Source organism: Nerophis ophidion, linkage group LG05 (assembly GCF_033978795.1).
Source record: "Nerophis ophidion isolate RoL-2023_Sa linkage group LG05, RoL_Noph_v1.0, whole genome shotgun sequence".
Lineage (NCBI taxonomy): Eukaryota > Metazoa > Chordata > Actinopteri > Syngnathiformes > Syngnathidae > Nerophis > Nerophis ophidion.
Window position 1 is genome coordinate 50,699,469 of NC_084615.1, and position 13,523 is coordinate 50,712,991.

A 13,523-nucleotide genomic window follows, 5' to 3' on the forward strand; every position below is an offset into this window, starting at 1 on the left:
AGTGGGTGGAAGCCGGAGTACCCGGAGGGAACCCACGCATTCACGGGAGGACATGCAAACTCCACACAGAAAGATCCCGAGCCTGGAATTGAACCCAGGACTACTCAGGACCTTCGTATTGTGAGGCAGACGCACTAACCCCTCTGCCAACGTGAAACCCGCATGGGTTACAATACAATTTAAAAACAATATAATTAAAAACGGAAAAACGATACCAAAAGATAAGAACTATTCAATAAAATGTATATACGATTCAGTTCTACGGTGAACATTTTTCAATGTACACAAACTTTTTTACACCACAAATTGTTACCTCTTCGTGAATATCCCCTTTAAGATAAACAGTTTGGACCCTAGCAGCAGGCACTTAGACGAGATCTGTTCAATGCATATCTTTGAGCTTGAACTGACAAAGACTACTCTTATGAGTACATATGTCAAACGTCTTCCAAAACAAACTAAACAGTCCACTTGCAATTGATTTAATGTCCTGAGAACAGCCCAGTTATCAACAAATTCTGGGCCTCCATACTACAACTTCCTGAAGAACCCCTGTTAAAAAAGATTATTATGGCCTAAAATCTACATTTTAAACACTATTTTATTGGTAGAAAAATACTACTCTTTTGTTGTTACAAAGGCTCCTAATTTGGCTGCTGACATATCCAGGGTTTGTAGATGCATTTGATCGCCACAGCAAAATAAATGTCGCCACAGCTTAAAAATGAGGGTTATTTTATGTGAAAACAAATTAAACTAATGTACTCTATAAATGAACCTAATTTGACTAGTGATGCACTGAAAATTCAGCCACTGAAAAAAGACTAATGACTGAAACAGCACTGTCGAAAGTGGATGTTGTGATGACATAAGCAAGACGCACGCAATTGTCTGGAGCGGAGGCAGCATGTCTGAGATGTGGACGTAATTTAAAACATTGGGAGATATGCCTGCAAACAGCGATCTACAAAATGTAGAAATTAAAAATATTAACAAGACAGTGGCGCTTTTTTCAAGGAGAGAATGTACAGCTGGAGCAGCGAGGCAAAGCAAGTTTAACGTCAGGGTCTCTGCAGCTCTTGATGTTTGTCGCTGACATTGAGCAACAGAAGTAAAAAGTCTCTGAGAACGAGTACAGTCTCCAACAGTGGCTATTGCCTAAAGACTCCAAGGAAAGTGCATTGTAATTCGGATACGGACGATTATAAAATCGATTAGCATATGTCAAAAATCGATTTATTTATTTTTTTATTGTAAAAGTAATGCAGACAGTTTTAAAATGTGGCTGACTGCAGCAAGCCACCTCACGGTTAATGATTGCTGCACTTTACATTACTTTTAAAACTTAGTGTTAAAAACAAATCCTAGCAGAAACACTGCAATGTGTTTTATTTTTACAAGTGTAACATTAGGGTTTGTGTGTCACTGTGTGTGGGTCAGTCAGATGATTAAAATAATAATTAGCATCTAATAAAAATAACAATAAATTTGCTTTTCACTTTTTTTACAGTGACGCCAAGGCTACAATACACCATCTACCAACGTTACACATACAATAACTGATGCCTTCCAGTAGCAGCTGCATATGCTCCTTCGTCAAAAATGGCAAAAGACCTTACTTCAGCTTTGCGAAACTTTCAAATATTTGAGGTGTTATCTGATATGTGTAAGACTAGATCACTCATAAATGAACACTATTGTTGTATACCAGGACAAAAAAAATGCAATAACATCATATGACCGTCATGCGCGTTGTTTACATTTATTTGTATTTAATTATGGTATTTAGTTTCTGCCATATTACTCTGTCAATAATGCTTATGTTTTCATATGCAAATTTAATTTTTACTTAAGGTACATGTAACAGATATCTACAATAATGTTTATTCTACAAGTATATCATCATCAGTGTGTTCTTTTTTTCTTTTAAATAAAACTTAGTTAAAAGATTTCAGTATAAGTACTTTTTGAACATTTTGAGCACATTTAAAATACTGCGATGATAATAACGTGATAATAATGGTCACAATCACCGTAATAAGAAATGTTTAAATCATGATACAAGCTGCACGTCATTCGTGTTATTACAAGTACAGTACATATGCTGTCTGGCAAGCTGTGTACAAACAAAACATGAAATGCGGGCTAATACTTTACTGTAATATGATTGTTTATGTTTTTCAGTCAGTACAGATTGGTGTCTTATTGCCTTGTGTTGAGCATTACAAAATCAAACATGGTTCATACTGACGTAGAACCTAGCTTATCTCTTGCCATAGTTAGCTTTTACGTCTAATACCGAAGCACGCCAAAGTTTTTACTGCAATAGAACAAGAGGTCCTCAGTGTTCGCTCTTACAATAAAAAAATTGCTAAAGTTTTGTTGTTGTACAGGTTACAGAACATAAACAAAGTATTATTGATGGTTTTTGAATGCATTTTAAAGGGATTTAGAGGTACAATTGATTGCTCCCATTGGCTGCATTGCTAGCTACCTAAAACAAGCTGTTTTTTACATGTTAGAATGCACAAAAAACAAAAACCTTTTCTTTGCTTGTCTCTCATAATGATGAACAATTCCAAAAAATGTCAGAATCATAATCCCCACAAAGGGTTAAAAGGAAAAGTTGCAGTCTTCGGTTGTCGTGTCTGTTTCCATCTAAGAGTATAAATTGATTGTCACAAATGAACAACTTCAAGATTTATGGCTACGTCCTCCTGTTATCCAGGGGAAAAGCATGATTTATAATTTAGAATGACTTTGATGAGCAATGACGCGATTCAACAGCAGGACATCGGCCAATCCTACTGTCAATGCCGAAAACAGTCGAAGTGTATTTTTCCCTGGTTAGCATTGAGGTATTGTTTGGCCGAACGATTGCTGTGGATCGACAAATAACCGCCGGAATCACCCACGTAATACATTCCATTCAGTTGTAAAAAATGGCACAATGGAGCATCTGTGACCAGAATTTTTTTATCTCCTGTTTTGTTGGAGGCTAAAATGCAGAGTATTTTATGAATGGTTGAAAGGACAGTGTTGTTTGTGGCAGATAGTTGGTGTCACAGACCACCACCTCTGTTCAAGGATGAATTTGCAACTCTGACATAGATGGCTTCCCTCAGTCCTTCTTCGAACCATTTGTCCTCCCTGTCCAGAATCTGTAAATTTTTGTTTACAAAAAGTGCTGATTCTCCTTGAGGTGCAGGGAGACAGCGTAGTCTTGGCCTGAAGAGTTTGCTTGTCTATGCTGTGTCATACGCCGGCTTAGTGGTTGTTTTGTTTCTCTAATATATGAATCAGTATATCCATCATTACAATACATAGCATACACCAAATTGTTTTTGTGACCTATTCAGCTGTCTATCTGCATCTCAAGATTTCTATTTACGTTTTCATCTCAAGATTCTACCAGCACTCCTTTGATAACAACAATGTACAGATAGACGAATGGTACGAAAGAGGAGTGAGGAAAGGGATCTGTGTCAAGGTTGAAAAACCATCCCCCCCGAACAACTGTTGTTGGCATTGACAGTAGGGCTGTGACTAACGATTGTTTTGATAGCCGATTTGTGAACAATTATCCTATCTAGTCAACTAATCAGATAATAAAGCATACACATTTAATGGCTCTAATTTTTCCATCGACTTCTCAATGCAGCTAAAGTAATTTTAGGTATGTGCTTACAAACAACAAAGACGACTAATTCATTCATAAATATTTATATATGCTGTAACTTTACTGCTCATTCAGCTGCTACAAAAATTAAAACGACTAGTATGTTATAACTTAAAAGAAAGGAAAAGCCAAAATGCTAAAAAACAACAACCTTGTTTATGCATTAAAAAGAAGAGTTAAAAAAGCAGCTATAAAAAACAAAATCTCAATTCCTCAAAAAGAAAATAATTTTTTGATGTTTAAAAATCTGCACACAGGTATATTGACTATTGATTAACTCTTGGCAGCGTAAGCACGTTAATAGACTCAGTGTGTAGAAGTATATTCATTTTTAAAATGTTGGCTATTAAATAGATTGTATGTTCAGTCTTGATACCTCCGCATTGATTCCTGTCTGTCTCTCTCTCTCTGTGTGCACGTACGCGCAGTTCGGGTTTGTTAAAGTGCTTTTTTTACTGCATTTAAAATAGACTCAATTTGTAGAAATCTATATTGATTAATACTTAAAATGTTGGCTATTTAATAGATTGTATGTTAAATCCTATGATACCTCTGCATTGTCACCTGTCTTGCTTGCTCTGTGAGTGTACACGCACGGTTCGCGTTTGTTAAAGTGCCCTTTTTTCCGGCATTGTAAATTGACGCTGCTTTAAAACATACTTGAATTGATGTAGACAAAGTTTAGCTGGCTGACATTGGCTAAAATCATATTGATTTTTCATACAACTTCATCCCACTTTTATCAGATAGCAAGGTAGAAGCTAACAGGCTTACCGAGGCTGTGTACGCATTCTCTCTCCAAATGTCTGACATGTCTTTACTTTAAATGCTCGCACATCACAAGTGCATTGCCATAAAAAGAAGGTCAGCTTTGTAAAATGAGTAAAGCAAATAGTTTTCCACACTTTTTGTTGCCTTACTTGTAAGTAAAGCTGCTCTTAGACGAGGGGTCGGGAACCTTTTTGGGCGAGAGAGCCGTGAAAGCCAAATATTTTAAAATGTATTTCCATGAGAGCCATATAATATTTTTCAACACTGAATACAATTAAATGTGTGCATTTTTAAGTAAGACCAACATTTTTAGAGAATAAGTCTCTTATTCTTTTTAATAACGTTGTTATTGGAGCAGTACATCTCGGATGGTAGAGTGGCCGTGCCAGCAACTTGAGGGCTCCAGGTTCAACCCCCGCCTCCGCCATCCTAGTCACTGCCATTGTGTCCTTGGGCAAGACACTTTACCCACCTGCTCCCCAGTGCCACCCACACTGCTTTAAATGTAACTTAGATATTGGGTTTCACTATGTAAAGCGCTTTGAGTCACTAGAGAAAAAGCGCTATATAAATATAATTCACTTCACTTCACATTTATGTTTTGAACAAATAAGAGGAAATATCTTCACAATTCATTATCACTACCGATTTTTTTGGGAGTGACCCATATACGCCCGGGAAACCGAGTGATGATGACGGTTGTCGACAAATATAATTGTTGACTAATTGTTGCAGCTCTAATTGAAAGTGGGATTGCTTGTTTGCATCTCAACAGTTTTTCTCACTACAACAGGGCGTTGGAACCATCTTTGCCCAGACACACTTTCCTGGTATTGGAGTATAACTATTTGGGGGTTTGGCACCATCCGCTTGGTCAGACAAAATCTCACCAATCTAAGTCTGGGCACGAACTGGTGAAGCCTACTTGGACGACAGGCAAAAAATCTCCTAAGACAAACCAAACAGTCCAGTTACAATTGAATTTAATGCTCTGAGATTAAAATGACCTGGATGAATGAGAACATCCATTGACATCTTAATGAATGAAGGTGAACTTGTGAAAGGCTTTCACATATAATTAAATATGGGAAACACTGGCTCATTTATTTTAACTGCTTCGGTGCTTACACGCTGACAACGTACATGGATCGCTGAGGGAAAAGTGTTGTACAGTAGCCAGTGCTGCCGATACAGAAAAAAGCATGATCGATGTATTTTGAGTACAGGTGGGATTAATTAGACACCTCACGATTCAATTCAGGGGCTTTGAATCGATTATAAAGCAATTATTTATATATCTATAATTATTGTTTTGTGTACTGTTAATATATGTACTACATTTGGTGAGTATTTTTTTAATAAGTCTACAAGACTCATTTCTGTTTTTAGGATTAGTGCGCCCAGCAGATATAAATATGACAGAGTGAAAAATCAAAACCCTACTTTGCAAATAGGAAACCTTTATTAAATGTGTGTGCCTTCTAAAACCACAGAATGTTCAGACACTTTGGCCCTAGTCGTCATAAACTTGCAGCTTAAAGATATGTGTTGTCTATCTGCTTCATCATATTGTAACATTATAACATAGGGAGGGCGTGGCTTGATTGGTAGTGCGGTTCCTGGTTTGACCCCCAGCTTCCGCCAACCTAGTCACGTCTGTGGTGTCGTTGAGCAAGACAATTCACCCTTACTGCTGATGTGTCGTGGTCAGCTCCCGCCATCAGTGTGTGAATGCAGAAAATAGTGTCAAAGCGCTTTGAGTACCTTGAAGGTAGAAAAGCTCTATACAAGTATAACCCATGTAGCATTTATTTACATTCAATTAAGACACAAACAAATTCTCAGTGTCTCTCTGTAAGTCAAAAATGCAGCGTGCCACTCCAACAAGTTCAATTACCATGTCTCGCTATACCCGCGGAAACTCTTAACAACATTTCATCCCCACAACACACCACACTTCCCACTCTACTTCCACCCGCCCAGTCAAAACCATTGGCTTTACTGCGTGGATATTATTGTCAATCCTGATCTATTAATCTACTTGCTAATTTCTTGTTGTTATCTAGTTACACAATGCTGTAATGTGGTTCATATTACCCTGCTATTGAAGGGCACAGAGCAGTTATTCTTTACTTGTTGAACTACTTCACATACGAGCTAGCTGAGTGCCGCAGCAAGCAAAGCATATCCCCCATTTTCCTTCCTTATTAAAAGAATGCTAGCTAATCAGTTACCCTTGGTTCGTAAGAACAAAACATAGTACTAACGATTAGAAAACAATAACAATAATGCTACATTTTAACCGGAGAAAAAAAGGCACAAAAATGTAGCACTCACCATCGGCACCACAAAGGCAGTGATGTGTGTTGGGGTCGTGGTTGGGCTGAGCTGTGGACAACAAGCAATTTGTGACCTGATGTAAACAGTCAATTATACGTACATACACCACGTGCACTTGAATTCAACCCTAGTACGCATGGGTGTGTAGGCACGATTAGTGTGTCGCACCTCTCTGTCTCCTGATGTAGTCCATGATCTTGTGCTCTCCTTCACCAGGAACGCTGGCATCAGACAGGAAGACCTGCAGATATTTAATCTGTTAACTTAATGCCTACATATACCTTTACGATATATTTATCAATGGTAAATAGTAAAAGCGCTTCGACACTATTTCCACATTCACACTTTCACACACTGATGGCGGAGCTGCCATGCAAGGCCCTAACCACAACCCATCAAGAGCAAGAGTGAAGTGTATTGCTCAAGGACACAACGGACGTGACTAGGTTGGTAAAAGCTGGAGTTTGAACCAGGAACCCTCAGGTTGCTGGCACGGCCACTCTCCCAACCACGCCACGCCGTTCCCAATACAAGTCAACAGTAGTATTTGACAGCAGAGATGAGCTCACCGTGACATTTTGCCATCCAGGGTCATTACTGAGTCTTTCTGCGACATAGTAACGAAGACACTGTGCCAGGTTATCCATGAACTCTGTCCCCTGGAGACACATGGGAACAGTCTAGTACTCCTAGAACTTGACATTAATTTACTGTTGAAAAACCTACTGGAGTGATGCAGTTGCTGTCAAATCTCTCTTTAATCTCATCAGGTGGAAGGTACCCTCCTTTGGGCGAGGAAGAGATGCTTGTCACATGACGTGTTTGTGGCATGAGTTTGTCTCTGTGCAGTGACACCAACCTTTTTGGATGATCTCCTCTCTGATGCGCTGCTTCTCCTCTGTGAGCTCCATCCCTTCTTTAGAGGCCCGGAAACGCCTAGAGCGCTGTTGGTTCATTTTGGCGCGTGGAGCCTTTTAAAAGGTAAGACAATTTCTGAGAACAACAGTCTCTCCTTGAATACCTCAGTGAATAGTAAGTTTCTTACCACACCATCAATGGCCATGTACAAAACTCTCCTGGGCCTCACGATATTGAACAGGCGATCAATGTACTCAAAAATGGCCACCATCATCTCGTCTTCGTTTTTGGGCGGCGGCCTATGGACGCAAAGGAAGAGTAGGTGAAAATTGAGTGGTTATCCATCCATCCATTTTCTACCGCTTGTCCCGTTTGCGGTTGCGGCGGCTGCTGGAGCCTATCTCAGCTGCATTCGGGCGGAAGGTGGCGTACACCCTGGACAAGTTGCCACCTCAGCACAGGGCCAACACAGATAGAAAGACAACATTCACACTCACTTTCAAACACTAGGGCCAATTTAGGGATGCCAATCAAGCTAAGCCCATGTGCATGTTTTTGGCGGTGGGAGGAAGCCGGAGTACCTGAGGGGAACTCACGCAGTCACGGGGAGAACATGCAAACTCCACAGAAAAAGATCCCGAGCCCGGGATTGAACCCAGAACTACTCAGGACCTTCATATTGTGAGGCACATGCACTAACCCCTGTTTCACCCCACTGCCCAAATTGAGTGGCTATATTAAAAATAAAATGTATTATTTAAGAACTGTGGTGGGAAAAGCTCTTCTACTTCAATTTTTTAGAATTATATTGTGTAGGGCTGGGCGATATACCGCGGGTTTGTCTCTGTGCGATATAGAAAATGACTATCGCAATATTCAAGTATACGTTCTCACGCAGTTGTTTTTAGCTGCAGGCAATACACTAGAGCAGGGATGTCAAACTCAAATACAGAGTGGGCCAAAATTTAAAACTGAACAAAGCCGCGGGTCAAGGTTGAACGAATTAACCATTTAATAGGGACCCAAACAAGTTTTGCATTGAATATTAAACAAGCAAGGCTTATATAACTTTAGTCACATACAAAATCGAGTTAAAATTTTTAATAATTATTAAAAAAATATCAATGGCATATCAAATAAAATTTAAATAAAAATTGTGGTAGCGGGGGTGTATATTGTAGTGTCCCGGAAGAGTTAGTGCTGCAAGGGGTTCTGGGTATTTCTTCTTTTGAGTTTATGTTGTGCTACGGTGCGGATGTTCTCCCGAAATGTGTTTGTCATTCTTTTTTGGTGTGGCTTCACAGTGTGGCGCATATTTGTAAAAGTGTTAAAGTTGCTTATAGGGCCACTCTCAGTGTGACCCTTATGGCTGTTGCTCAAGTATGCCCTGCATTCACTTGTGTGTGTGTTAAAGCCGCATATATTCTGTGACTGGGCCGGCACGTTGTTTGTATGGCGTAAAAGCGGACGTGACGACAGGCTGTAGAGGACGCTACAGGCAGTGCCTTCAAGGCCCCCGATAAATTCGGAAGGCACTGAACTTTGGGAGTCTCCTGGGAAAATTGTGAGGGTTGGCAAGTATGAGTATCAGCGGTGAATGCAGTGTTACAGAGGCATCAACCCTGTATAATACCGGCGGGCCAGCTCTAATCTTAATTTGATATTACCTCAAGGGTCAAATGAAATTACATGGCGGGCCAAATTTGGGCCCGTGGGCCAGTATTTGACACCCATGCACTAGAGGCTCTTCCCACTCCTTCTTGTGTCTCCTTCTCACAGACAGCAAGCGCAAAAACTTACATAAGTCACATACTGTCACGTCATACGTCACATAGGTTACGCCCTCTCGGAGCAGAGAGGTAGCAGCATGGCTAACGTTAGCTGTGATGCGAGCTGAGTGTTGCGGATGGTAATACGAGAGAAAGAAGATGCAAATCTGGTAACAAATGAAGGAATAATTAATTCCCAAGAAAAACTGCAAGGGGTTGATCGTCTGGCGGTGGTTCAGCTTCAAGCGGGAATATGTCGAATAGACAACTTTGATTTGTCAAGTGAGGGGAACAAGCGTTGCTACCAAAAGTAGCATTACTGCTAATATGTAGCATCATTTGAAAAGTCACCTGCTAATAACTGTTCAATAAATGCAGGTTTGGTCAATTGACTTAGTTGTGATTTCCTTCTCTGCATGAAAGTTTAAAATGAGCACATATTAATGCAGTATGAACAAGAATGTTTTAACGTAGACACATAGAATCACCGTACTGCTGTGATTATATGTATCAAGTGTTCATTCAAGGCTAAGGCAAAATACCGAGATATATATCGAATATCGCGATATGGCCTAAAAATACAGAGATATTAAAAAAGGCCATATCGCCCAGTCCTAATATTGTGTAAAAGTAACAATTCCTACTTGTCTTCTGGGTGTGTACAAGGGTGAATGATCCCGTTCATGTCCAAGTACAAATTGTCAAATTCCACCTCGTTGGGGTTCGGTTTGGTGGTGTCGGTGGGGATGCGGACTCCATTACACTCTTTTCCCTGCAACACACAAACGTGATGTGATTGATTGAAACTTTTATTAGTAAATTGCACAGTACAGTACATATCTCGTACAATTGACCACTAAAGGGTAACACCCGAATAAGTTTTTCAACTTCTTTAAATCGGGGTTCACGTTGATCAATTCATAAAGTCAGCAGTAGCAAATCTATTTTGCTTGCGTATGAAGCTAAGCATGCTGCCAGTGCTTTACACAATATTGCATTCACATTAACTGACGGTAACTGCTTGTTTATGAGAGTCAATTGAAATATAAATGCTCTGAATTTTTATACAGTAAGAGCACTGGCGGGAAAACGCTACCAAAGGAAATCACTGCACTCGTACTATTCCGAGTTTATAATTTACACTGATTAATTTCACACATCATGAGGCATTATTGCCCAAGAAAGAAAACATTTAACCGTATAAATCTCCAAAAATCAGTCGTCATATAAACCGCGTTTGAACGCACAGACGCCTCAGTTGCTAGCCAAGATGCTAACTACGTACCTTCTCTTCCACACAATGTACAATAATCGAGGGATATTTGCGACTAAGCCAACGGAAAAATGCCGGGACTCCCATCTCCGGCGAACAAATGTTACCCTACGGTGTAATACAAATGTATAAGCGCGTATAGAACGGTTAAAATGTTTCCGGTAAAACAACAATCACGTCACAGTTGTACACGATTTATTTTCCGCAACATGCTGCTAGGCTATGTGTACAACTTCCAGGTTATGTCGATTGTTTCCGGGGAAACCACAGCGATACCCCCGGTTGAAAGCAGTACTGCAGGTAATCCACAGCGCTCACTAGAATCCCTTCCTATGTTAAAAACGATGAGAGCAGGGGTGTCAAACTGAAATACAGAGTGGGCCAAAATTTGAAACTGAAAAAAACTGCGGGCCAAGGTTGAACAAATAAACCTTTTTATAGGGACCCAAACAAGTTTTGCATTAAATATTGAACAAGCCAGGCTTATATAACATAGGGGACTCCATCACCCGAAACATAAAGCTTAGCAAACCAGCCACAATTAAGTGTATTCCCGGGGGCAGAGCACCTGACATTGAAGCTAATCTTAGGGAGCTAACTCGCAACAGGTCTAGTAAACACGTACGGCAGGCTAACCGCACCACTAGTTATGCGAATATAGTAATACACGTTGGCTCCAATGACGTTAGGATGAGACAATCAGAGATTACAAAGAGAAACATAGCCAGGGCTTGTATTCTCGCCAGAAAGATGTCCAGGCATCGAGTAATTGTCTCTGCCCCCCTGCCTGGGAGAGGCAATGATGAGAGATATAGCAGATTAGTCTCTCTTAACAAGTGGCTGGATAGCTTCTGCAGACAACAGGGATTTACGTTTATTGATAAATGGCCCTCTTTCTGGGGCAAACCTGGCTTGCTGAGGAGAGACGGCCTTCACCCTAACCAGGAAGGCGCTATCCTCTTGTCTCGGAACATAGACTTCGCATTGAGCCACATTTGACTAACTGCACTAGAGCAAGCATGACTCTGTAAAAAATCTGGGTCAATTACAGAGCCTGCTAGCCTGGGTATGGAGTCAGTTAAGTTAGAACTAGCCAGCGCCAGGCTGGATGATCCCTGTACACATAGCAATTTTCGTAGAATAATACACAACTCACAAAATGTTTTTTCTACTGTGTCTATGACTACGTCAGAGTTAGACATGCGTTCTACTGAGGTGGCAAATTATGATGCGTTCAGTTTATCGCAGCGCCAAGTAGACAATCTGAAAATTCCCGTCATATCAATTCCTAGATATGGTCGTAATTATTTTAAGTACACTGCGCATAATAAACGCAACATTATTAATATTGCTACTACGGATAATTTTATCAACAATTCCTTAAAACAGCCCACTACCTATAATATGGGCTTTCTAAACATCAGATCTTTGTCTCCCAAAACGTTATTAGTCAATGAGGTCATTAGAGACAACAACCTTAACGTCATCGGTCTTAGCGAAACCTGGCTTAAACCAGACGACTTTTTTGCGATAAATGAGGCATCCCCTCCTAACTATACGAATGCGCATATTGCCCGTCACCTCAAAAGGGGAGGGGGTGTCGCACTAATATACAACGAAAACTTTAACTTTAGTCCTAACTTAAATAATAAATATAAATCGTTTGAGGTGCTTTCTATGAAGTCTGCCACACCTCTGCCTCTGTGCCTGGCCGTTATCTACCGCCCCCCGGGGCCCTATTCGGACTTTATTAGTGAATTCTCAGAGTTTGTTGCTGATCTAGTGACACACGCCGATAATATAATTATAATGGGGGACTTTAATATCCATATGAATACCCCATTGGACCCACCGTGCGTGGCGCTCCAGACTATAATTGATAGCTGTGGTCTTACACAAATAATAAATGAACCGACGCATCGCAGCGGTAATACGATAGACCTAGTGCTTGTCAGAGGTATCACCGTTTCCAAAGTTATGATACTCCCGTATACTAAAGTAATGTCCGATCATTACCTTATAAAATTCGAAGTTCAGACTCATGTTCGGCAAGCTAATAATATTAATAACTGCTATAGCAGCCGCAACATTAATGCTGCCACAACGACGACTCTTGCGGACCTACTGCCCTCGGTAATGGCACCGTTCCCAAAGTATGTGGGCTCTATTGATAACCTCACTAACAACTTTAACAACGCCCTGCGCGAAACCATTGATAGTATAGCACCGCTGAAGTTAAAAAAGGCTCCAAAAAGGCGTACGCCATGGTTTACTGAAGAAACTAGAGCTCAGAAATTATTATGTAGAAAGCTGGAACGCAAATGGCGCACGACTAAACTTGAGGTGCACCATCAAGCATGGAGTGATAGTTTAATAACTTATAAACGCATGCTTACCTTAGCTAAAACTAATTATTACTCAAATCTCATCCGCATTAATAAAAACGATCCAAAATTTTTGTTTAGTACAGTAGCATCGCTAACCCGACAAGGGACTCCTTCCAGTAGCTCCACCCATTCGGCAGATGACTTTATGAAGTTTTTTAATAAGAAAATTGAACTTATTAGAAAGGAGATTAAAGACAATGCGTCCCAGCTACGGCGGATACTGCAAATATCCAAAATAGTTTCTCTCGTTTTGATGAAATAACATTAGAAGGATTGTTACAACGTGTAAATGGAATAAAACAAACAACATGTTTACTTGACCCACTTCCTGGGAAACTTATCAAGGAGCTTTTTGTATTATTAGGTCCATCAGTGCTAAATATTATAAACTTATCACTTTCCTCGGGCACTGTTCCCGTTGCATTCAAAAAAGCGGTTATTCATCC

The 13,523-nt window shown here is 40.2% G+C and overlaps 2 protein-coding genes across 3 annotated transcripts in view; one reads left to right on the top strand and one right to left on the bottom strand.

The window, feature by feature from the left end:
• The window catches only part of xrn2 (5'-3' exoribonuclease 2), a 54,288-nt gene extending 43,353 nt beyond the window's left edge, over positions 1-10,935 (bottom strand). For both annotated transcript variants that reach the window (XM_061901378.1, XM_061901377.1), the window contains exons 1-8: positions 10,703-10,935; positions 10,062-10,189; positions 7,836-7,947; positions 7,650-7,761; positions 7,517-7,575; positions 7,360-7,449; positions 6,959-7,031; positions 6,788-6,838 (exon numbers count right to left, since the gene is read on the bottom strand). In XM_061901378.1, the coding sequence (XP_061757362.1) occupies positions 6,788-6,838; positions 6,959-7,031; positions 7,360-7,449; positions 7,517-7,575; positions 7,650-7,761; positions 7,836-7,947; positions 10,062-10,189; positions 10,703-10,777 (700 nt within the window). In that variant the 5' untranslated portion in view covers positions 10,778-10,935. The remainder of the gene's footprint in view (positions 1-6,787; positions 6,839-6,958; positions 7,032-7,359; positions 7,450-7,516; positions 7,576-7,649; positions 7,762-7,835; positions 7,948-10,061; positions 10,190-10,702) is intronic.
• An 803-nt stretch (positions 10,936-11,738) lies between these two features.
• Positions 11,739-13,288, top strand: LOC133553315 (uncharacterized; the record flags this gene model as incomplete). The annotated part of the gene is made up of 1 exon (XM_061901379.1): positions 11,739-13,288. A coding segment is annotated over exon 1 (1,530 nt), but the record flags the coding sequence as incomplete, so codon positions are not given.
• Between the last annotated feature and the right edge of the window lie 235 nt (positions 13,289-13,523).